This window comes from Gymnoscopelus braueri (assembly GCF_963280865.1).
Source record: "Gymnoscopelus braueri genome assembly, chromosome: 7".
Classification (NCBI taxonomy): domain Eukaryota; kingdom Metazoa; phylum Chordata; class Actinopteri; order Myctophiformes; family Myctophidae; genus Gymnoscopelus; species Gymnoscopelus braueri.
The window spans coordinates 39,598,265-39,621,112 of record NC_137608.1 but is presented as its reverse complement, the minus strand read 5'-3'; the positions used below and the strand labels follow the sequence as shown (position 1 = coordinate 39,621,112).

The 22,848-nt window shown below is 41.2% G+C and overlaps 1 protein-coding gene across 1 annotated transcript; it reads right to left on the bottom strand.

The window, feature by feature from the left end:
• Positions 1-5,630: 5,630 nt before the first annotated feature.
• On the bottom strand, positions 5,631-21,458 carry zbtb34 (zinc finger and BTB domain containing 34). Its single transcript, XM_080434271.1, has 2 exons — positions 21,306-21,458; positions 5,631-12,435 (listed from the first exon to the last, which is right to left on the bottom strand). Exons 1-2 carry the CDS (start codon positions 21,363-21,365, stop codon positions 10,885-10,887), a joined length of 1,611 nt encoding a protein of 536 aa, XP_080290397.1. The 5' UTR covers positions 21,366-21,458; the 3' UTR covers positions 5,631-10,884.
• Positions 21,459-22,848: the final 1,390 nt, after the last annotated feature.

The window sequence follows — 22,848 nt, the reverse complement described above, 5'->3', positions numbered from 1 at the left end:
CTTTAGAAGCCAATCCTAGGCAATCAGAATGGAATGTGAAAAATTGGACTGATAACATCACATGATTCCAGAATGTGGACCAATTTGCATGAGTTATGGATAAGATCTGTAGGAGTAGCCCATTAGCCAAAAGGGTGTTTTGAAGAAAATGCTAAATGGCAGAAACTCTTGTCAGAAAGAAATGGGGGGGGGGCCTACATGGAAAGTCAAAAACATTCTTTTGATTGTACAACTTACGGTTCAAGAGTTATAGGCCGAAACGTGAAGTAGGCCAAGGTTCTTCCTTCCTTGGCCAACTGGGAGTGTGCATACAACGTTTCACACCAACCGGTCCTGCGGTGCCCGAGATTAACTGCTCACAGACAGACTCACGGACAGACTCACAAGCGCGAAAACATATAGTCTTCGCCTCCTGGCCGGGTGAAGGCAAAAAGTTTAAAAACATATGTGAAAATAAGTGGCCTACTTCTGCAACCTAGTGGCATAATAAATCTGGTTCTGATTGGTCCAGCATTGACATTGCCATAAAAATCTACCAAACTTTGCCGGTGGCCCACACATCAGTGTGAGCAGTGCTCACTTACTAAACATTGATCAAAAACACAATGAGCTCCATCATGGGACAAAACAGATTGAGTCATCTGAAGCATGTGTCTTTAGAAAGAGACTTCTGAACTGGAATTCAGTGAGGTTATTGTGGACTTGAGGTTAATAATATATATTATTGTAGAGAACTTGTATAAGGCGGCATTTAATGTAGCTGACTTCATTTTATTTGATGGAAAATAGGCATATACAGGCAGACTGTCCTGACTTTTGTTAAAATAAAGGTGCTGTCTATGGTGCTGAAACACCATGACATGTTTGCTTCTGGGGGAGATTGGGGGGCTTAAGCCTGGTCAAAGCCCAAGGGTCTACAATACATAGTTGTAATCCGGCTTTGACGCCAAGGCTTTGGCATTTGCGCTGAACCATGTGTGAAAAAGACAAACCCTGGTGCCTTGAGCACCAGAGCCGTGTATGTGGGCCAGGGAATTGGCTTTGATGACCGCTCCGCTTTACAAGTGTAAGTTTGCAATACACTGGCACAAGTTAGCAAAACCACCCAACATGACTGGTGCAGCCAAACGAAAACGTTGGTAAAATAAAGATTTTTTTTAAAATGCAACAGTTATATATCTCCCGTGGTCAGCACCTCCTCACTACTAGTGTGTGCTCCTGTTCCATTGTTTGCCATGCATATGTTAACAACATATGTTAAAAACTGTTGTTGCTGGGTTATTGCGTTGACAACACGCATGTTGCATGCAGTGTGCATGTAGGAAGCCATTCCCATAACCAGAAAGGTAATCATTTAGAAACATTATCAGTTACTATTCAATAGATCATTCACAAACTGTTAACGTCCCAATAATGTATATAAACTATTGTCATGGTCTTAACAAATATATTTACCAACATTTAAAGGTAAAGTAGTAAGTAGGTTGAACCAAGCACATACACAACTAGAAAATGTGCTCCTCGGAGCACAAGTCTCCGCCAGCAGACCTTGGCCTTCTGCGCCTTTGCGTCTTCATCAGGTTTCAGATGCTCATTTGCTGCTTCTTTAGTTTGCATAATGGGAGTTAGTTACATTGTGTGATCTCAGCCTCCTATTTATATATTTATATTACATATTGTGATGTCACGTAAAACTGACCAATGTTAGGTGTTCTCAGAGGAACACACACACGCACGGACGGGTGATTTGTACTGCAAGGTACTGTTGGTAGAATGTGCGTGGTTTTTGGTGTTCTGCAGGGGCGACTGAATATGTAGTGTTTGCATCTAAAGAATGTTCTTCTTGAAGCAATGTGTCATATGGGAGTGGTCGTAATTGACTGGTTTGTTCAAATACTTGTCTGTCTTCTTCATCTTCATTGTTGTCTTGAACAGTTTCAGCAGTTGATTGGTGTGTTTGATCTATGTCAGTTTTCTCTAGTGCTACATAATGTATTTGATCAAGGTGGCCAATTGTTACAGTATTAAGACTTCGGCCTTGTTGTTGTGGGATCAATTCAACTCTATAGTCCTCTTCTGTGTTACTGTTGTAGATGAGTATGCTTTCTTAGCTTTGGCCTTCTGCGCCTTTGCTTGACCAATGTTAGGTGTTCTCAAAGGGACACACACACGCACGGACGGGTGATTTGGACTGGAAGGTACTGTTCCAATCAAGACTGATTGGTCCTGTCTTACCTCACTTCAAAAAGTAATCTTTTTGAAGTGACACACCTATTTATAGGATTCTATGTCGTCATGCGTCCCTCTAGCCAATCAAAGGCATTGGTGTCAACATATTGACACGTGTCACGTGGAGCTTGACCAATGTTAGCTTGGCTAACAATGTTTGCTCACACACGGCGGGACGAAGCGAAAACATATTTATTATTATTTATTATTTATTTATTGTCTCCACCTACGGCGGAGACAATAAATAAAGCGAGCACCGAAGTCTAATGTGACTGCCGCTAGAGGATGCTATCCCCCTGGGTCGCAGCGTTATTTTTTGTGTTGAAATCCCCATAGGGGGATCTTAGATCAAGTCATATAAGAACTGTGTTCCAAAAATAAAGAAATCATCAGGACGTTTCTATCAGAGGGGTGGCTCTGCATTGTTTATGATATTCATTCATATTTGATACAGCCTGTTTCTGGAGAAAATTTAATTAATTCTGCCTTAAAAGTCTTAAAAACCACACTTCCGGGTCTGAAATCACTGTCCCTAAAGCAGCCGCGTTCATGGGAAATGTAGTCGTTGGGTCGATTGACTCGTTTCTAGCGTTTATTGTGTTACTATTTGGGTAAATTTGTAAGCCAAATTTTTCAAACACAGTTCTTATATGAGGCGATCTAAGATTCCCCTATGGGGATTTCAACACAAAAAATAACGCTGCGACCCAGGGAGATACCGCCATCTAGAGGCAGTGACGTCAGGACTTTGGTGCTCTATACAAAATGTATGATGACTGAGCTGGACGAATCCAATTATTAGATGGTTTAATAGGCTACCTATTTTTCCTAAATAGGCTAAAACAGAAAATAACCAAATAAAGGGTCAGTTTGTGAGAAAGTGTCGCGCGACATATTGCTCGACAAAGATAAGTGAAAAAGGTGGCAACTCACCACATGCTCCAGGCCTCCATTGGGTCTCCGTCTCCCACTAAAAGATCAGAAAATAAAGCATTATTTAGGCCTATATGTGACTCTAGTGCCACTCCCCACACATGCAAAGTTTAGATTAGGCTACATTACATTTGGACGGACGGACGGACGGACGGACGGACGGACGGACGGACGGACGGACGGACGGACGGACGGACGGACGGACGGACGGACGGACGGACGGACGGACGGACAGACAGACAGACAGACAGACAGACAGACAGACAGACAGACAGACAGACAGACAGACAGACAGACAGACAGACAGACAGAATAAATCATAGGCCTACTACCAGGCTATTATTATTCAAAGGAGGTTTAATGGCATGAGAAAACATACGTTTGCAAGAGCAAGCGTCAAAAACATAATAAAACTATTTAAGAAACAAACTGGGTAAAGTGTATACAGTTGGAAGGGGTGCAGCATTGTGTATAAACAGCTGTGAGATTGCGACTTGGAAAACTGTCTGTTTTTATAGCATGTTGGTGAGGGTATTATTTGGTATAAAGCTCTTTGAAACAAGCAGCAGCAATCTTTCAGGGTTTTGCAGTCTCTATTTTGGGGACTAATAGACCCCTTAACAGACGACGTCACACTGGTTGCAAGCGTCATACTGGTGCAAATGAAACCCATTCTGTCAGGTCTCGCTGGGGCGCGCAGCCGCGCAGCACTAGCCAACACACAAGAGGGGGACCCCGAAACAACAGGTTGAGAATTGAATGGATGAAACAATCACCTGTGCATCCAGTCTCAATGTTGGTAAACAAATAATTGGTCTATATAGTTTTCCAAAACTAAAACTACTACATTAGGCAATTGGCTCATAAAGACCAAATTGTAGCTAGCCATAGCCTTACCATAGCCATAGTCTCTTGGCAGACCTTGTATTGAGCTGTATTCAATTACTTACTTAGCAGCGAGGGACGAGGGTAGGCCTATCCGATGACACACGTTCGTCACCATGCATGCAGCTCATGTCCGCGCAGACATCCACGACACGTCACGTGCCTCTCAAGATTTTATGACCACCTTGCATGCATAGTATTGGTGAAAATGTTGTTTACTGTTCAAATTGTTTACTTAAGTAAAAGTATCAATACTGCAATGTAGAAACACTACACTATTTACAAGTAAAAGTCTGGTATTATTAAATCAAAGTTTACTTGAGTAAAGGTACAAAAGTATTGGCATCATAAAGATATACTTAAAGTACTAAAAATGTAAAGTAGTCTACTCGTTATGCGTCATTATGTCCCGTATCACAAGTAATATGTCTAATTAAAAAAAATAACTTTTGAAATGTTTTCAGAAAGTTTAAGTGAGTAAGGCCGAAGTGGTTAATGTATTTTTTGTAATAATAATCAAAATCTACAAAGTAGGCTAACTAGTAAGTTCTCAAATAATTGTAGTGGAGTAAAAGTACAATAATTGTCTCTGAGATGTAGTGTAGCCCTGAAACATGACTGTCATGGCTAAGATGTAGTGGAGAAGTAGTACTGTAAAACAATCGAAAAATGTAAATACTCCAGTAAAGTATTACCTCAAAATTGTACTTAAGTACAGTACTTGAGTAAATGTACTTCGTTACCTTACACCACTGCCTACTACAAGCATGACAGAGTTTGAAACATGGACACATGTTTGCACATGACAGCATAGCCAATTCCTACCTTGGTAGCCAGCGAACACCGAGTGAACACTGAGTGTAGCTGAGCCTGATTTCAATCACTTAATTGGTAATCACGTGGATCATAACTAGCAGCTGGCGTAGGTTAGCGACATTGATTGTAAAGTGCATCAGTTGTAATCAGACAATTATAGTATTAGTCCAGTAATGTAGTTAGTAGCCAACATTACTGAACAGATTTGCTAACGGTTTACTTTCAGTACATTGCATGAGTCTGGATGGCCGAGCGGTCTAAGGCGCTGCGTTCAGGTCGCAGTCTCCTCTGGAGGCGTGGGTTCGAATCCCACTTCAGACAGTGACTTTTCACTATGAATTGAGTACATAGGGACCCCATTCTAAGCTAGGCATTCATCGGCTTTTAAAGCCTATTTAGTTGACCTTGTATTTAAACTGTACTTTCATGTGTTTTTGTCTGCAAACTTCTAAATAAAGTATTCATACAATCAATCAGGCGGCCTACAGTAAAAGCAAGTAGCCTACTTTGACTCAAGTAGGCTACTGGGGTTGAGCACTTTGTCCACCACTGCATTTAAGCATGGATTTGGTTTGGTATGGCTTAAAACTTTTAGATATAAGGTGAAGGGTCTGAAGGGGTTCAAATGGCGGCCGGTGGCTGAATTATATCCACTGTCTTTCAGTAAATCCTAGCCCCCTGGTAGTGGAGGTACAGTGACATTTGATTTGGAAGGGCTTCACACAAACATAATTGTACGTATAAAACAAAAAACCACAATATAGAGCTAAATCAGCATCTTTATTTTACAAACAAACGCATTATTCTATTGACATTTTTTGTATCATAAAAAAGCAATTTACAAGCTTAAGAACCAAATAAAGCAGCACAGAATGATTATGAGTAAAATATATAATTTGAATAAATATATTTTATTTCATGCTATAAAATAAATTCATAAATGGCAAGTTAATAGATACAACATCAGCTCTAGCTAGCTTCATTTACTTCATAGTTGTACAAAACAGTAGAGTTCTGAGGTTCACAGTTGGGTTGTGAGGTTGTGTGTAGAGTGGACAAAGTAGGAGATGGCCAGACCTTGCTTTCATGGTTAAGTTCATGGTCTCCACAGTTCCTCAAGCGTCAGCTCTGTGGAAAACACAGGCTCAGCGAGACCTTGAGGGTTGAGGCAGAATGTTTGGGAACCACTGACTGGGGAATTGTTTCCCCACCTGAAGAGAAGTGCACATTTATACTATGGACATAAGCTGTATGTCCAATGAGACAACTTTTTTTTTACACTATAAACCCTGAGTGCTATTTTTTTTTTTTTGCCTTGTCACCAAATACATGAAATCCAGAGACCTGAGAGTGTAGAGATAAGGGAATTTCACAGAAAAGGGATCATGGCCAAGCTGAACATTTTCAAAACCAGCCCTGGCCACTTCCCTTCTGACCCTGACCGGCTAAATCTACAGTCTCAGTGCCTGAGGAGAGGGTAGGAGAGACCACTGAACCTGAACCATGAAAAACATGATGGCCACTCCTATAACAGTGGCTATACAGCCCAAAAATCCCTTTCAATATTTTTGACACAGCTGGAGGCTCTGACCAGTGCCATTGAGTTGATGACTGAACGACATGCTCAGTTATCGTGCTGTAGTTCACCGACAGTTAGTTGTACGCTTAGGATGCGTATATTTAGCATACCAGCAAGCAACACATTTTGTTTTTCATCTGAGGAAGTCAAGCTGTCCAAAGTTTCAGAAAATATATAAAAAATAAAATCAATATCAAATCGCCCTGGTCCTACTTCAATTCAACAGCTCCCTGACATTCAGGTTGTTCGAGTCATGACAAGCCCAGATTTTAATAGGCTCACTGAAACCAATACACCACTTTTAAAAAGGTTATTGCTTTTGTACAATACACAGTGGAGAGAAACTGACAGAAAAGCTATGGAAGACTTAAGATTTTTTTCTAAGTCTGTATCAGTGTTCGTAAACTACCTGAAGTGAGTCTTAATATAAAAGTAATAGGACGAGCTGCAAATTCAAAAAGTAGTCCAACAGCCTTCCCTGTAAACACTTCCTTTTGATTACTTGTGGCCCATAATGCATGTCATGTTTCTCTCAGAAAGTTTGGAACAATCGATGCGAGTTTGAGTGTGTCATGTTCAGGCGGTACTGTAGGTGAGTATTAGTATTAGTAACTATAGTTCATAAAAAGCGTTAACACAAATTACCCCAACATCCCACCTATATGGTATATATGGATTTGTATACTCATTTCATAAGATAAAAATCAATAAATAACCTGACTAGTCTAAAAGCACCATTTAAGGGTAAAGTATCCTTACAAAATGAAGTGACTGAGGCTGTAATTGCGGAGTCCCTTAAGGGGAACTAGAATGATAAGCAATTCCCCTTTGGAATAGGTACTGTATTATTGACTGCTTATTATAAGTGCATGCCAGGTGACATAATTACAAGATAACGTAGATTATAAAAAAATAACCATTGGCATTTTGTACAATTTTGGGGGCAAGGGACGTGCAATTCAGATTCAGTATATCAGGGCAAGCTGATATTCCCCCCAACAACACGCTTGACAAATGTTCCGTTTAGGGCCTGCTAACTACTCAAGCAGCTGTTCCCTGACCAGATGTTCTACAAGAATCATGGAGGGGATATAAGTCTCCTCTCATTGAAATGCCTGATACTAATGCAGATTGCTTCGATTGTCCTCAGTGCTTAGAGAGGAAAGCTGCAGTATACAAACAGTCTCTGGAGGGGGTACAGGGATCTGGACATTTGAAGGAGCAAATGTGATTAGATGTCATTTTACATCATCTTGAAAATGAACTGTCCATTCTATGAAATAGTAATAATAGATCCAATGATAAAAAGGGAGCAGTAGGTGGAGAAGTGCAAGGGGATCAGAATGGATGACAAATACACTTCAACTTAATTTCTGTATGATTCCCAATCCCACACTATGAGGAACATAGCCATATTTGATTCTAATCTTTCTATTGAACCGTTTTCAAAAGAAAAGGAGGCACATAAGTAAGTGCCAGAGTCTAGGATATAAAGCTTGTGGCAAGGCACAAAGTTTAAAATGCCACTTTTAGTGAAATATTCTTTTGTATACATTGGCCTTTACAAAATGTATTGCACAACTAAGCATTTTGTGAGCTTCGTTATGGCTTAATTACCTGCTAAATTAGGACAGCTACTTAATGCCTTGTTCATAGTTGAACCAAGCTACTGTTTTGGGAGTATTATGAAAATGTAAATCCATTGGAAATAGCTGGGCAGAGAGTAGAAATTAGGCCTACATCAAATTAAAACCCAATTCTCAAGGTAAGCGTTCAATTATACATACTTTTTTTTCCAGTAATGGAGTCTACCTTTAGATTAAGTCTTTGGTGTGAACTCTTGGCACAATATGTTTTGAAGTTTGTACCTAGTCTATCTATACTTATACATGAAACCATTAATGATGATTAGAAGGCCAAATTCCCTCCTTTTTCTAGACACAAGGATAGAGTCTGAACAGGTTAAGACAAACCTGCACAGTGCATTGCCAGGTAACGAATATAAACGTGACTTAGCAAACATTCACAGGAAAGATACTATAGAGCTAGCCATACGGTAGACATAGTGTGACTAAGTCTGGTTGATCTGGATACTAGTACATGAATGAAAGAACATGAAGACCTAGCTATGCCGATTCTTGCAAAATTCCCCAATTTGTAGTATTTGGGGTTATCTGAACGGTGTCCCTGTCTGGTGAGCCATGATAATGAGTGCACATTTAAGGGAAGACGACTACACTGAAGATGTAATGTAAGAAGAATACAAGCAACAAACCAACATATCCTCCAATGAAACACATAAAATGGAAAATAATAATAATAAAAAACAGTTAAAGTGAATTTTGTGAAAGGACAAAGATTAGGCATCGACAGGACGGGACTAATAAAAGCATATGGCAGGTGTATCTGAAAGGGAAAAAAAGGCGTTAGAAATCTGGATGACAAATATATAATCAAAGTGGCATTTCAAGTGCCATTTTTATGCATTTATCATGAATGCAGATTATTTTAAAGCACAATGGAAATAAAAAAACACAATACCTAGGGCTATTCGTTAACTACGGTATCCCAACTTCCCTATCCCCGTTGCCCTTGGTTCAAATGATACAAAAGAAATAAAATAAAAACAACGAATTGTGGCCAATATAGCATTCATGTGAATGCAGAGCACTTGTGTTTGTCTATGCTCACATTCAGTAGTGATGACTTTTTTTTACTAAGAAGCACAACCACTGCTGTCACACAAAGCTTGTGCAGATTCAGTTTCAATGTATTTGTCACTACTCTGGCGTTCACCACCACCACTACTGCTGCTGAAGCTGTGCTGTTGCTTCACATTTAAGACAAAGAGAGAGAAATGACCACGTTTCTCTCATATAGCCAGCACCCAAGCCACTCCCCGTCTCCACAAAGTGCACCAATACTTTGGATCACCAGCTATCTATAAAATCCTTTACCGCCTAGTCATAATCTAACTATACCAAATCTAGGCCAACACCATAAACAAAAGGACCGACAAATGAGGAGACAGGTGTCCCCGTTTGAACCCCCTGCCATGCAGAGGACAAAGATCAACAGATCAATCACCTCATCATAAAAAAGGGGAAGATATAGAATGACAAGATGGGAGCAAAGCGACAGCTCTTATATGGAGGAGAATAAAAGAAATACCATAGCGAGATGGCTGAGATTCCTTTGTTCCGTCTGCCTTATTTTGCATATTAGTCAGTGTAGTATACTATATTGATTTGATTATGTGAGCAGATCCAGAGCTGATCCTGCTGTGCCGAGCTGATGAGGGGGAACTCTGTCTCTGTCAGATGTATATTAGCCCAGAAGCCAACCTCCAGGCGAAATCAACAAAATCTCATAGATCAGTTCATTATGAACCTGCCAACAGGATATAGAACAATGCAAATGCAAATTAAGTTATCCATGCCACGAACAGTGGCATGTCAAACCAACTACACCTTGGCCAACAGAGCGGGATCTCCAGTAGTGATTGTGAGAGATAAAATCTTTACGTGTGTTTCAGAAAAGATAAAAGGAAAAAAAAAAAACTAGAGCTTGATAAGAAGACAGCAGAAATTATTTCTTAAAAGTCTACAGGGCCACTTCTCTTGCTCTAATCTTTGCATTTGCCAAATACAAAACACAAATAAGCTAACGACTCTAATGCACTCCTAGCATAGCACCTTCTTTGTCAACAATTTAAACCTGGCTGACCATGAGACATTTTGACAAGGACTTAGTCCACAATTCATACAATCAGCAAGGAATATTTCACTTTAAGTATCAAGGCTTTGTGTTGAGAGAATGTTCTTTTTCAGGGCGTGGCAATGAAATACATAGACCCCTAAAAAACGGATTTTGAACGGCGAACGCTTTTGTTCCTGGTAGGTTCTTGGCTATGAGGTAGAACCCGGTGGAGTTTCATAAAAGTTACTGTCTGTTATGAGTATGTAGTTGCATCATGAGGTATTGAACAGATATATCACACGAAGCTTTGCACTGGCAGAAAAATCATTCCTTGTGAGTAAGTGGCCTCCTATGGCCACATGTGCAAAAACAGGTCAGGTAAAAAGGTGATATGACAAGCATCTTACCAGAGCTTTCACATTATCAATTATTGCAACATGCCTATATAACTCTGTAAATATGTTTTAAAAAACATTGAAAGATTAAAAAATAAAAACAAAACAAACGGAGGGGCCTTGATTATTGGGACCGCCTCAAAAATAGCTGTTACTCCCTTTCCTTTGAAAGAATCAAATTTCTAAAAAGCACCAATTTGCTTTTTGCACTCGACGGACTTGACAGGCAGAAAGCCTCGATGCAGGTCAAGATAAGTCCAAAGTTTAAGGGAGCTGACTCAAAGAAGTCCTTTAGGTCCGAATTGAAATCAAGATTTTTGTAAAGCTTCCTAAAACCTGAAGCAGGACTTAAAAATCACATCTGGATGATTGAGCCTCTTCCGGACTACACTTTGAACTCTCCTCCAGGTCATTGGCTGGTGCCTCCTCTGCATATTGCGCCTCAAAGGCCATCCCCTCCGAGGCGTCCTCTGGGTCCTTCTGACCCGTGCTCCCTTCCGTCCGCTCTGGAGAATCCATTTGATTGTTGCCGTCTGTCACGCCCTGCATGTGCTTCTTCCTCAGGTGCTGGTTGAGGGTGCCCTGAAACGGGAAGCATTTGCCACAGATCTGGCAGTGGAAGGGCTTGTTGTCCGTGTGCCCACGGATGTGGTACTCGAGCTGGTCTTTCCTCGTGTACTTCTTGCCGCAGAACTTACAAACGAAGGGCGTGATGCCCATGTGCAGACGCATGTGGCGGTCCAGGCTGCCCTTCTGGTTGAAGGTCTTGCCGCAGTAGATGCAGACGAGTCTCTCGTTGTAGGGGTACCACTGGCTGCGCAGGCTCCGCTCTCGCACGTCGTTCTCCAGGCCCGCCGCGCCCAGCGCCGGCTCGCCGTCATCCGAGACCTGCTTGAGGTGACTCAGCACCCCCGCCGGGATGGTCATGGGCCGCTTCGCCCTGGCACGGCCGCCTCGGAAACTGCTGAGCATGGAGCGGGAGGGACTTGAGCTGCTGAGGCTGACGAAACACGGGGAAGACAACCCTGAGTAAGAGTATCCGGCTGGCTGGATGACAGGACCGTAGGAGCCCACGCTGACGGCCAGCACCTGTTCGCCGTCGACCAGTTCCGTGTGGTAGCCGTCGTCGCCGGCCGAGGAGCTGTCCGAGTACGTGGGCCTGTCCGTCTTCTCCACTTTCACGTGCACGTCTGTGACCTGTCCGTCCTGGCCGATCAGTTCCACTTGCTCCGTCTCTCCCTCCATGGGGGCGTCCTGTTCTGACACGCCGTCGCTGCTCCCTCTGTCTGACTGGCCCTCTTCCTGGTGCTGTCGCACCCTGCCCAAGCCTTTCACCGCGCCTTCGGCGCGGTCCGACTGGCTCTGCCGGGAGTAGTACGGGGGGGAGATCTGCGTGGGGTTAATGAAGAGGTTGCTGTCGTTGACGCCATTGTGGCTGGCCTGAGAGCCCTCCTTGTCGGGGCTGCTGGGGATGCTGATCTTGGAGTGGATGGTCTCCAGGATCTGGGTGCACTTGTCGATGATGGCCTGCATCTGCAGGAAGCTGGCGGCCGTGAGGAAGCTGATGACGTCCTTGAGCTGCAGCGAGATGTGGCCCGTGTAACAGAACGCCAGCAGCTGCTCGAACACCTCGGGACTCTTGATGACCGAGATGGAGAGGCCGCTCATGGTGCTCAGGGCCGAGTGGTCTCGAAAGTAGGGGGAGCTGGCCGCCAACACGGCCTTGTGAGCCCGAAAGGGCTGGCCCTGGATGTGCACGATGATGTCACACAGCTTGCCTTGCACCCGAAGCTCATTCAGCTGGCTCAGGACGGTGTTGCTGAACTCCGGCACGTCAAACTCTATGTAGCCGCCGCCGTCGTCCATGTCTCGGATGTGTCTTTCTAGAATGATGACAGCCTGATGGAGAAAATCAAGAGAAAATAGTTTAGTATTCCAATTCTATCTAATTTTGTTTTTCATTTTTTTCTAAAATAAAATAAAAATGTATATCATAAATAATCAGTCTTTATTGTCCCATAGGGATATTCCATTTCACAGTCTGTTCAACAGAAAGGCACATATGAATATAACAATACAACGCTAAGACTTTTCTTTTTCCTGTGAAGCACATTGAACTGCACTGTCTGAATTGTGCTATATAAATAAAGCTTGATTGATTGAAGACAATACATGAAGTCCCCAGGATACAGAAACCAACATATCAGCGAGGCAGTTTGTTTAGAGCAGCAATGGCTGAATGGACAAAACTCAAAGTTCTGTATCTTTGTCCGGATGGCATGATTGAAAAGTGACAGTTGAGGGGATGATCAGTGTAATTTACTATTGTGTGTGTGAGTGCTTTATTGTTCATATCAGAAAGTGTGGGTAGGGAAAAGCCAATAATTTTAGAAGCAATGCAGGTAATACTGAAAAGTTAGTTTGTGTTAGACATGGTCAATATAATATATTGACATGAGAAACAATTACAACAGAACAGGTTGAATAATGCTTTTGTACAGTAATAACAGAAGGTGAGGGGCAACAGACAATAATAGCAGATCTACAAGCTCACAACGCTTTATGATGCGAGATGTTGTGAGCTCGTAGATCGGCTATTTTTGCTATTTGTTGTACAAATATATGGCGCTTAAGTGGTTAAAAATCTTAATTCTTTTAAATTATTCTTATAATTTTCAGGTCATAATTCACAAAACAAAACTTGATTCTAGTTTTAATGCTGGGAAGATGAATGATTTCAGGATGCCTAGGGAATAATTGTGGTCCATTCTAAACAAAATGTGCTGTCCGATAAACCCTAATGATTTTTATATCAGCATTCCCGTCTCTCTGCCAAAAAACTGACCTCTAAATGATGTCCTCCTTTCTCAATTTGGATTTAGTTTTCAAAACTGCTGACAGAATTCCTTGACAAGAGAGACATCCTAGACAAGGTAGGCTATAGGAGTGATATGGAAGCCTGTGCCAAAAATATACCAACACCGAGTAGAGCAAACGCACTACCTCACAGTAGCCTGAGAAAATACTGAATGTTATTGCCATTGGGGATATGGACCGGTTTATGGAATAAGCCATCTGAAACATGTCAGGAAAAGAATGGCAAGCACAGTATCCCATTTTCTGGAAGGACAGAGGAAAGGAAGGAAGAGAGAGAAGAAGGAAGGAATACCTAAAAAACACTGCCTAAGAAACCCTGGTATCTACCAAAATGACATACAATTTAGGTTATGTGCATTATATCCATATATAAACCTCACACAAATAATGTTTGACCCATTTCAGTGATCCATAAACAATGAGCCTAGCTTTACTGCGTACAACAGCCCCATCTGGGAAAATGTGGCCTTGAAATAAGACCCAGCAGCTGGGCAATTTCACAGAAATTTACCAAAGGAATGAGTGTTGAGGATAAGAGCAACCTCGTCCAAGTGTCGAGATGCTGTGCGAAAGCTTTGGATCATCCACTCAATTCAGAGTCTGCATACCAAAGCTGTTGGGAGTTTATAAGATCAACACAAAAAGCTATGCAAAACTAAAATGATGTAAAAAAAACAAATGGTTGATTTGAGGAGTAGACTAAACTCATCTGTGTTGAACTTAAGCAGAGGTCACAAAGTGGAAACCTTTAGCCTAATTCTCTTTTTTTTGTTGTTGTGGTTGTTGTGACAATGTTGAGGAACCGAATTTTACTTTTAGATGAGATGTGACAAATACAAATCTTGAATCTTCCACTGCATGTTTTAAGGAAGGATTCGTGCCTCTCAATTCAAAGTTTATATAGTCTTGAGCCACTGTGAAAATGTCAAATTAAAGCCATTTATCTAGTGTTTGATGTGGTTAAAGCATAAATTAGATAAGAAGTAGGCACAGCCACAAACCACAATACAAACAATACAATGAAAGATATAGCTTATATAGAATAAACTAAAAATGAATTAAAAAAAATATAGACTGTGAGACTATATTAACAGTAATACTGTGTTGAATAACTGGTTTTGGTAAGGTAGTCGTAGTCGTAGAAAGATAACATCCCTTCTGAATTGGCAAGCATACATAGAAGTTGTTTTCAATGTGGCTCATAAAAATTTGCATTTACATTTATATTTTAGGGGCTTAGCAGAAGCTTTGACCAAGAGGGATTTGCCAACATTTCTTATACACTGAGCTAAAGCCAGTGTATCTTAACTGTTTTGTTTCAGGTGTAGAATATGACATAAAGTGTTCCATAAGGTTGAGATCTTGTTACTGAGAAGACTAGGGCACATGAAACCACTCAGTTAACTCAGTTACCTCTACTAAACTCTATTGTCACCGTACCTATTTATTTACAATGACTACTTCTGTTACATTGTAACAGTCTAAAGGCCAGTCCACAGCAACGCAACTCCTTGCAACTACTTTCCCAATGGCAGTTGCAAGGAGTTGCATTGGTGTGACATGGCCTTATAACGGTTTTGTTGCAAGGAGTTGCGACTAGTTAGTTGCATTGGTGCGGTTTGGCCTTGAGGAGATACACGCTCCTCCTTACACTATGATGCTCACACTCACACCTAGTACGTACCTCAATACTGAGCTGCCGTCCAATGTGGCCTATAGTCTGAATGTATTCTGCAATGTGCACTCTACCAATTTGTGTGTAAGTCTATGTCAGTTTTTAAAAAAAACATGTTGCTATGTCAGTGGTTCTCAAACTTTTTCATGTCAAAGACCCCAAAATGTATATGTATTTGGCCGCGGACCCCCAACTCAAAATATTTTGTTCCAGGGGACCCCCAGAAGCAAAGATTTGAGTTACCGGTACAAATGCTCGCTTTAAAAAAAGATATATTCAAAGATTTGCTAACATTTTCTCGATTTTTCAAAAATAGCAGATGCCACACTACGAGCTTATATATCTGCTATTTTTGAATAGCCAAAGTGTAAAATAATGCTTTTTAGCTCAAATCTAAAAATGACACAGATGCGTTCCAGGTCTTGATGGGTTAAGATGTTCAAATTGTTTTATGTTTGGCTGTCAAGGAAAGGTAGAAGTACCAGGCAAAAGCCAAATCAAATTCCTCACATATAACCCTTGTTGGCAAAGTAGGCTTTCAATACGCCTACTTTGTAACCTTTGTTTACTGGTTTGGCTATTTTGGCATCAGTCAGCTACTGGTTTGTAGGCTAGATCCGATCTACAAACAACTACTCTGTGTTGTTTGATGTCTTAAAATTCACTCTAAATGCATATTTAATATATATATAGAGAGAGTAGAGACATCATTCCCTGCCCACCTCTACAATTAAAATGAGGGAAACAGACCGACGAGCAGATAAATAAAAAGAAGAACAAAGAAAATATATTATCTGGTATGCAGGCCTGTACATAAGCCAGGAACCATAACTATAGTGATTGGCATTCAGATACTGAGTCACCAGATTGAGGGCATAATACAGTCCTATACATTCTATACAGGCTACATTTGGCAAAGAAAGAGGAAAATCTGGTTCTGCTGCTGCCAGAACCAGAAGGGAACATGCTGCTAGCAATCCGTAGCCTGGTTTCAAGCATACTCTGTTTCTACAATGCTAATTATCCAAGGCTTCTTTGATGAAGCTGACAGTAGTAATAAGAACCATGAGTTTTATTCTAACTGAAGCTCCCTCTTCCTTTGTAATTATTTGACCCATTAATTATTTAACCCATCTGTGTCACTTCTTGATTTGAGCAAAAAAAAAAGCATTATTTTACACTTTGGCTATTCAAAAATAGCAGATCTACAAGCTCATCGCGCGGCACCGAGTGCCGCGCTACGAGCTTGTAGATCTGCTATTTTTGAAAAATCGTGAAAATTATGTGCAAATCTTTGAATATATATATTATTTTAAACCGAAAATGTTTAACTCAAATCTTTGCTTCTGGGGGTCCCTGGAACATAACATTTTGAGATGGGCGTCGGCGGCCAAATGCATATCATTTTGGGGGTCCTTGACATGAAAAGGTTTGGGAACCACTGATATAGAAACATACGTTTTTTTCAGAAAACCGTTAAGATTTAGAAGACTTTTGTAGAATCGGCCTCAGGTCTTAATGGGTTAAGCAATCACGTATTATCTTGTGGCCATGTCACACCTCCTGAAGAGCATATAAACTGCCACTGTTAACAATCATTCTCATGTATACCACTAAATATGCCAAGTGCAATATTGGACTGGAATGTGTTTAGGCGTGAGACGTTAGATTACACTCCGCGGCCCTAAGAATGGCATGCTAGATGATGCCACACTATCCAACAATACATTTACTGACTTGGGGTTGGTTGCAAAGAAAAAAAAAAACTCCACCCCACCTCATCATAACTAGTGTAGCCACCACACTTATACTGAATACCAAAGCACACGATAGCTGGTTCTCTTGTAGTACTCGTGATATATATATATATATATATATATATATATATATATATATATATATATATATATATAAGCTGGTGGCTGACTGGCTGCAAGTGCTCAGAATGTTTTTGGTGCCCACCTATCCTGTTACCGCTGCAAGTGTGGCAATACTTGTGGAAGAAAATACCTGCCTTTGCAGTGCTCTAGCCTAGCTTAACCCTCCACACCCCCCACCCCCTCGACCTCCTCGGCCCAGCCTGCCTCTCCTTGGCAATTCAGCATGATCTCCTTCTCCTGCACATCAACGTCTCTGTCAGCAGTCAGCACTTTGAGAACGTTAACACTTTCTCCAATTGCCAAAGCTTGCCAAGAAGACACCTGTCCAACAAACCATATGTGCTCTCATCCTGGCACAGGGAGAGGGGAAAGAAGCAGTAGAAAAGAGGGAATAGGAAAAAACGCTAGGCTAGGCCTACATGTTATTTTCACTCAGCCATTACCAGCTTTTATATATAGCATGTACGTGCATTAAACATATCGGCGAGGTCTGCCAACATCATGCATACTGAAGTGAGAGCCAAGTTGAAGGGCGGCCAAAGAATGCGTGGCTCAGTGGTTGAGATGCACACGTCCGGGTGAGGGTCACATGGGAAAACCTAAAAACTCTCGTTCAGAAATAAACCCACTTGACCCAGGTACTACTACCTCGCTTTAGTTAGATCCTGTCTGTCTGGCAACATCAGCTTTGAACTGTAGGCTACTTTATCTTAGATGAGGGAGTGTTATGATAGTTTGGCTAATACAAAGGTGAACACACTGCGGTGGACTGAAGTCACCTAGGCCACTTGCCATGTAAGAAAGAAAACGGTATAAAAGGAAAGAAAGAAAGAAAGAGAAAGAAAGAAAGAAAGAAAGAAAGAAAGAGAAAGAAAGAAAGAAAGAAAGAGAAAGAGAAAGAAAGAAAGCAAGAAAGAAAGAAAGATGAAAGTCAGCAAAGCAGCAATGAATGCTTTCCTCAAGATCAGCAGCATTTCCCATATTTTGCAAAACAGCTTATGGGGCAGACCAGACAAAAATTGCTTAACAAGCAAAGGAAGGGAGAGCAATATAAAACAGATAATAAAAGATGGCAGAAAATAGCCAAGATCTTTGTCAATTAAAGGTAAGCTTTTTGTTTAACGCCCACTATCAAACTGGTGCAGGCAGAGTGGAAGAAAACAGAAAAACTCAATCCATATCACTAGGCTAATAATTGTGATTCTGGCCCGTGGGTCTCTATTTTAATTCATAAGCACGTCAGGGTTGGTATCATAAGGGACTAAGGAGAAAACTCATCTTTTATTTTAACCTACTCCCACGTCTGTAAGAATAATAGTCCTACAAGGGTTAGAGGAATTCTTTAAAGTGGCCATCCCCTGTTTTCCTTTGTCTATTTTTGCCAAAAACCACATGTTCATGCTCAGCTTACAGTAACCTCTGGGAAAAATCACATACAGCTTAAAAATATTCCCACAGTGGGAAGAAATTATTTTCAAACCCTGAGGTGTCAGTAAAGTAGGGCTGCCATGCAGTTTTACCCAGTAACACAATAGCATAAAAAGTATCATGACACTAGCACATAAAACACACACCAGAGCCCAGGAAAGTAGGTGCTGCTTAATACTCTATTTGACTGATTGAAGCAGGAAGGGGAACAGAAAGCAGGTTAATGGCCCAAATGAACCAGTTCATTTACTAGAAAAAAATACTTTCCACTGTCTCTTCAGACTTATTCTACTGATAGGCCTAAGCTGTGATCCAAAGATACAAAGAATTCTGAACTAGATCTTCAGTCTAGTTTACAATTTACATACATGTGCAGTGTACTAGGCCAACATAAAATTAAATGTAATCCTCAAGTCTGCCAAGTCCCTGTGGATAGACTGTTTTTAAGAGTCTTTAAGAGTTTTTAAAATGATACAAAAGCCAACCATTCTACTAGTTAACAGTCACTGTGCTTTAACAATACTGCAGTGCAAAACTACAAGTAGGCCTAGAGTCCTAATTAAAAAACGGTTGTCAAAAATAGCCAGGGAAATCAGGCTTTGCATAGTTGCTTGCTGTGGCCTAATAACTGCTACTGATAAAAATACTTCTCTGTCACTTGAAAGACACTGGCTTGAAAGAGAAATCTTTCTCTGTAATCTTTGCACCCCAGTGAGGCCTAAACAAGCCAATTCTTAAGTCAAGTTTCTACAAAGCTTTTCTTTGCCATCCTGTATAATGTACTCACCAGCAAGATGTCAAACAATATACCACCGACTTCTGCATTACAGGAATACAAAGAGTCCTGTTTTTTACCAGATATTCCATCCTATCAGTTAAGCTGTGTATTGCTCAATCAACGCTGATGAAAATGGGTGGCTCCAACCATATAGGCCTACAATTTTACAGCTTTATCCTGAAGAGAACCATGACTATAAAAATGCAGGGTTGAACGGGTGCAAAGCCATAATGCCTACTCATGCAAAAGGCTTAATTGGTTTGGCTCCCGTCTGCTCTGACGAGCCTTATGGTGAAAATATTCAGAGAGAGACGTGCCTGACTCCATATGCACAGGAATCCTGTAAAGTGTGTACGGTACTGTCGTGCAAAGCAAAGTGTTTGCTGGAATTCAGAAACTTCAAAGAAAATGAAGTCACCAAAATATTGACGTGTAAACGGATATATCCCTGGGTGAACCCAGGTGTACTCAATAACCTGACACAGCCCTGCACTTTGTCCTTCCCGGCCATAACATATGTTTACAAGAACATCATGATTCCTTTCCAACAACCAAGTTAGTTTTGAATTCCCTTTTATTAACACCATCATTTTGTAAGCCAGCACAGCCCCTGAGAAGAAAAAAAAACGTAACGGATTCAGTTCTGCCAAGATGTGTCGGACTGGAATCACTGGATCCCGTGGGCCTACAACCAACTAACCCCACCCCCGGAACGAGGGAGATCTTTGGGCTGCTCCACCTAAATGATCCAAATCCCCCTTTTTCACCATGTTTGCTTTATGGACTACATATACATACATATATATATATAAATGAACGAAGCAAGTGATTTGGATGTTGTTGTAAGCAATGCTATAACGCTGGCTAACAAATATGCACTGTCCCCAAAAAGTTTATAGCCATGTTTAGTGGTGATGCTGATGATGATGTTCATCTCTCGGCAGCCATCATGCCTCAGCCTAACCTAACCCAAAGGTTCACAAAGGAACCAAATGGAACCAAATGGACCCGTTACTGTCAGAGTTGAGGGGAGACCTTGACATTTAAAAAAGTTTGAGAACCATTGACCTAACCTAACCAAACATACACCCAGTTCTGTGTCTATCACATTTGATCTGGCATTTCAACATCAACTTCAATCTGTCACGCCTCAGCCTAACCTAACCCAGAGCCTAACCTAGTAACCTACACCCAGTTCTTCTGTGTCTTCTATCTATCACATTTGATCTGGCATTTCAACATCGACTTGAATCTATCATGCCTCAGCCTAGCCTAACCCAGAGCCTAACCTAGGAACATACACCCAGTTTTGTGTCTTCTATTTCTTTCACATTTGATCTGGTATTTTCAACAAACCCAGTCAACTTTGGGAGTTGACTGGGTTCGGTCGAGCAGTGGACACCCCCACTAGAAGATAAACCTATAACTAGCTACTAGTCTGTGGCTTCGCTGCAGGACCCTTCAGACAAAGTGTCATACCCATACCACAGCGAAATATGTGTTTTCAACTATAAAGAGTGTCGACGCGACCCACGTCGTCACTTTCCCCACGTTTAAACCTCCTCATTTGTCTATGTAGTCTAAGCATTAAATTGGCCGTTAACGTAGCACCGAGACAGACAAGACAGGGCATTCCGGAAAAATGGCTGAACTTTCGGGACCCGAGTTATAGTTTTCTCCCCGCCGCCTCGCCTGGCCGGGTCGGCTAGCCTAGCAGCAGCAGTGTCTTTATCAACCCCTTATCTCCGCCGTTAGGCCACCTTGTGAACGTTATCAATTTACGAGCTGTTGTTCGCTCAAAAAAGGCGGCCGAGGAAGCAACGTTAAGACGGTTGTCATGTGATGCTAAGCTATCTTAACGGCGGACAGTTAAAGTTAAAAGTCTTCATTTGACGTTAGCAGCGCAGCAGACAGTATGGCTGCTGCTGTGGGGCTGTTAGAAAGTAGCAGCTAACGTTAGCTAGCGGATGCTAACCGTTGCTAACCCCCAGCTAGCGCACCGCGGACGGTCATTACACTGTTGTTCACACAACAACTGCACACACACACACACTTCTAATACTAATCATTTCTGTCGCTTGTTATCGCCCCCCAAGCCGACCTTAAAGTGTATGGAAGCTGCTCTACTTACTTGCAGATCAAACGTTGTTGTCCATTCCCCCCCACTAGTCAGAACCAGTCCAGTTCGCATTCACTGCTGCAGCCAGGCCTCCCCCCACTACTCCAGATGTGTCACACTCACACACACACACACACACACACATACATACACACCCACACCACGCACACACACACACACACACAGTTGCTGCTGCAATTCTCTTCATCAACAGGAAGTGTTCTTTTGGTTCTTTGCATTCATTCTATCTATATGTGTGTGTGTGCGTTTTGCAGCAGCAGCCCCTCCCTGCTGTCTACTGTCAGTATTTCTTTTCTTTTCTTTTTTTTTGCGCGAAGACATTATGTTCTAGCATGACGTGGTGTATACTGTGTGGATTGGAAGAAGAATGGTTGTCAATCATGATTGTGAGATGCAAGTTTTAAAGACATTCCCCCAAATAAGCTCCATGAATGTAGTGGTCGATGCGCCCTTGTTGTCTGACTCAAAGGGTGATGACAAAGACACTTTTTAATCAGAGCAAATGTTAGACATTAGGATGAATAATGTAGATAAAAGTATCAATACTGCAATGTAGAAATACTCTGTTACAGAGTAAAAGTCAGGAATTAAAATCCAACTTGAGTAAAAGTACAGAAGTATTGGTATCAAAATGTGCTTAAGGTACCAAAAGTAGAAAGTACTCAATATGCAGAATGTCCCATTTCACAAGTTTTCAAATGTATAAAAATCGTTTGAAAATAGCAGATCTGCAAGCCCACAATGCGTCACATCGCGATGCATTGTGGGCTTGTAGATCTGCTATTTTCAAATGGCCTAAATGTATAGGCTATAGGGCTGAAGTGGTTAATGTATGTTTTGTAATAATAATACAAATCTACAAAGTAACTACGTCCATCGTTCATTTGCTGTTAAATGATAGCCTACAATCCTACATTGTGGCTGTGTGGCCACATGGGATGACCCAATGGGACAGTACAGTATAGGATCACCATTAGTTTATTGTCTAAAAAGTGATGACATTGAAAGATGCAGTAAGCATGTGGCTGTTTAAAGCATGACTTTACATTTCCAGTGATTTGATTTAGTTGTGAAGCAATTTTGCCAAATAAATTTTGTATTTTTTTTCTTGGTGACAGGATCTTTTCAAAGCTTTCTATCAAGCTTCACTGTAAACTAGATCCCAAGACAGCTTGATATGTGGGTAGTGGAAGAAAAATACGTTTAATAATAATACAATCATTTAAAAGTGAATGCATGTTTTGTAACAATAATCTAAATCTGCAAAGTAACTTACTAAAGCTGTAAAAAATTATTTCAGTGGAGTAAAAAGTACAATGTTTGCCTCGGAAATGTATAGTGCAGTAGAAGTAGGCACACAAATGGAATGGAAATACTCCATTCCAAGTAAAGTAAAAGTAGCTCAAAATGTTAATTAATTCAGTACAGTACTTGAGTAAGTTGAGTAAATGTACGTCGTTGCTTTCCAGCACTGGTCTTTTAGACATCAAATTTGTGAGACTGAGACCAAACACAATCTAAATGTTGAATTAAT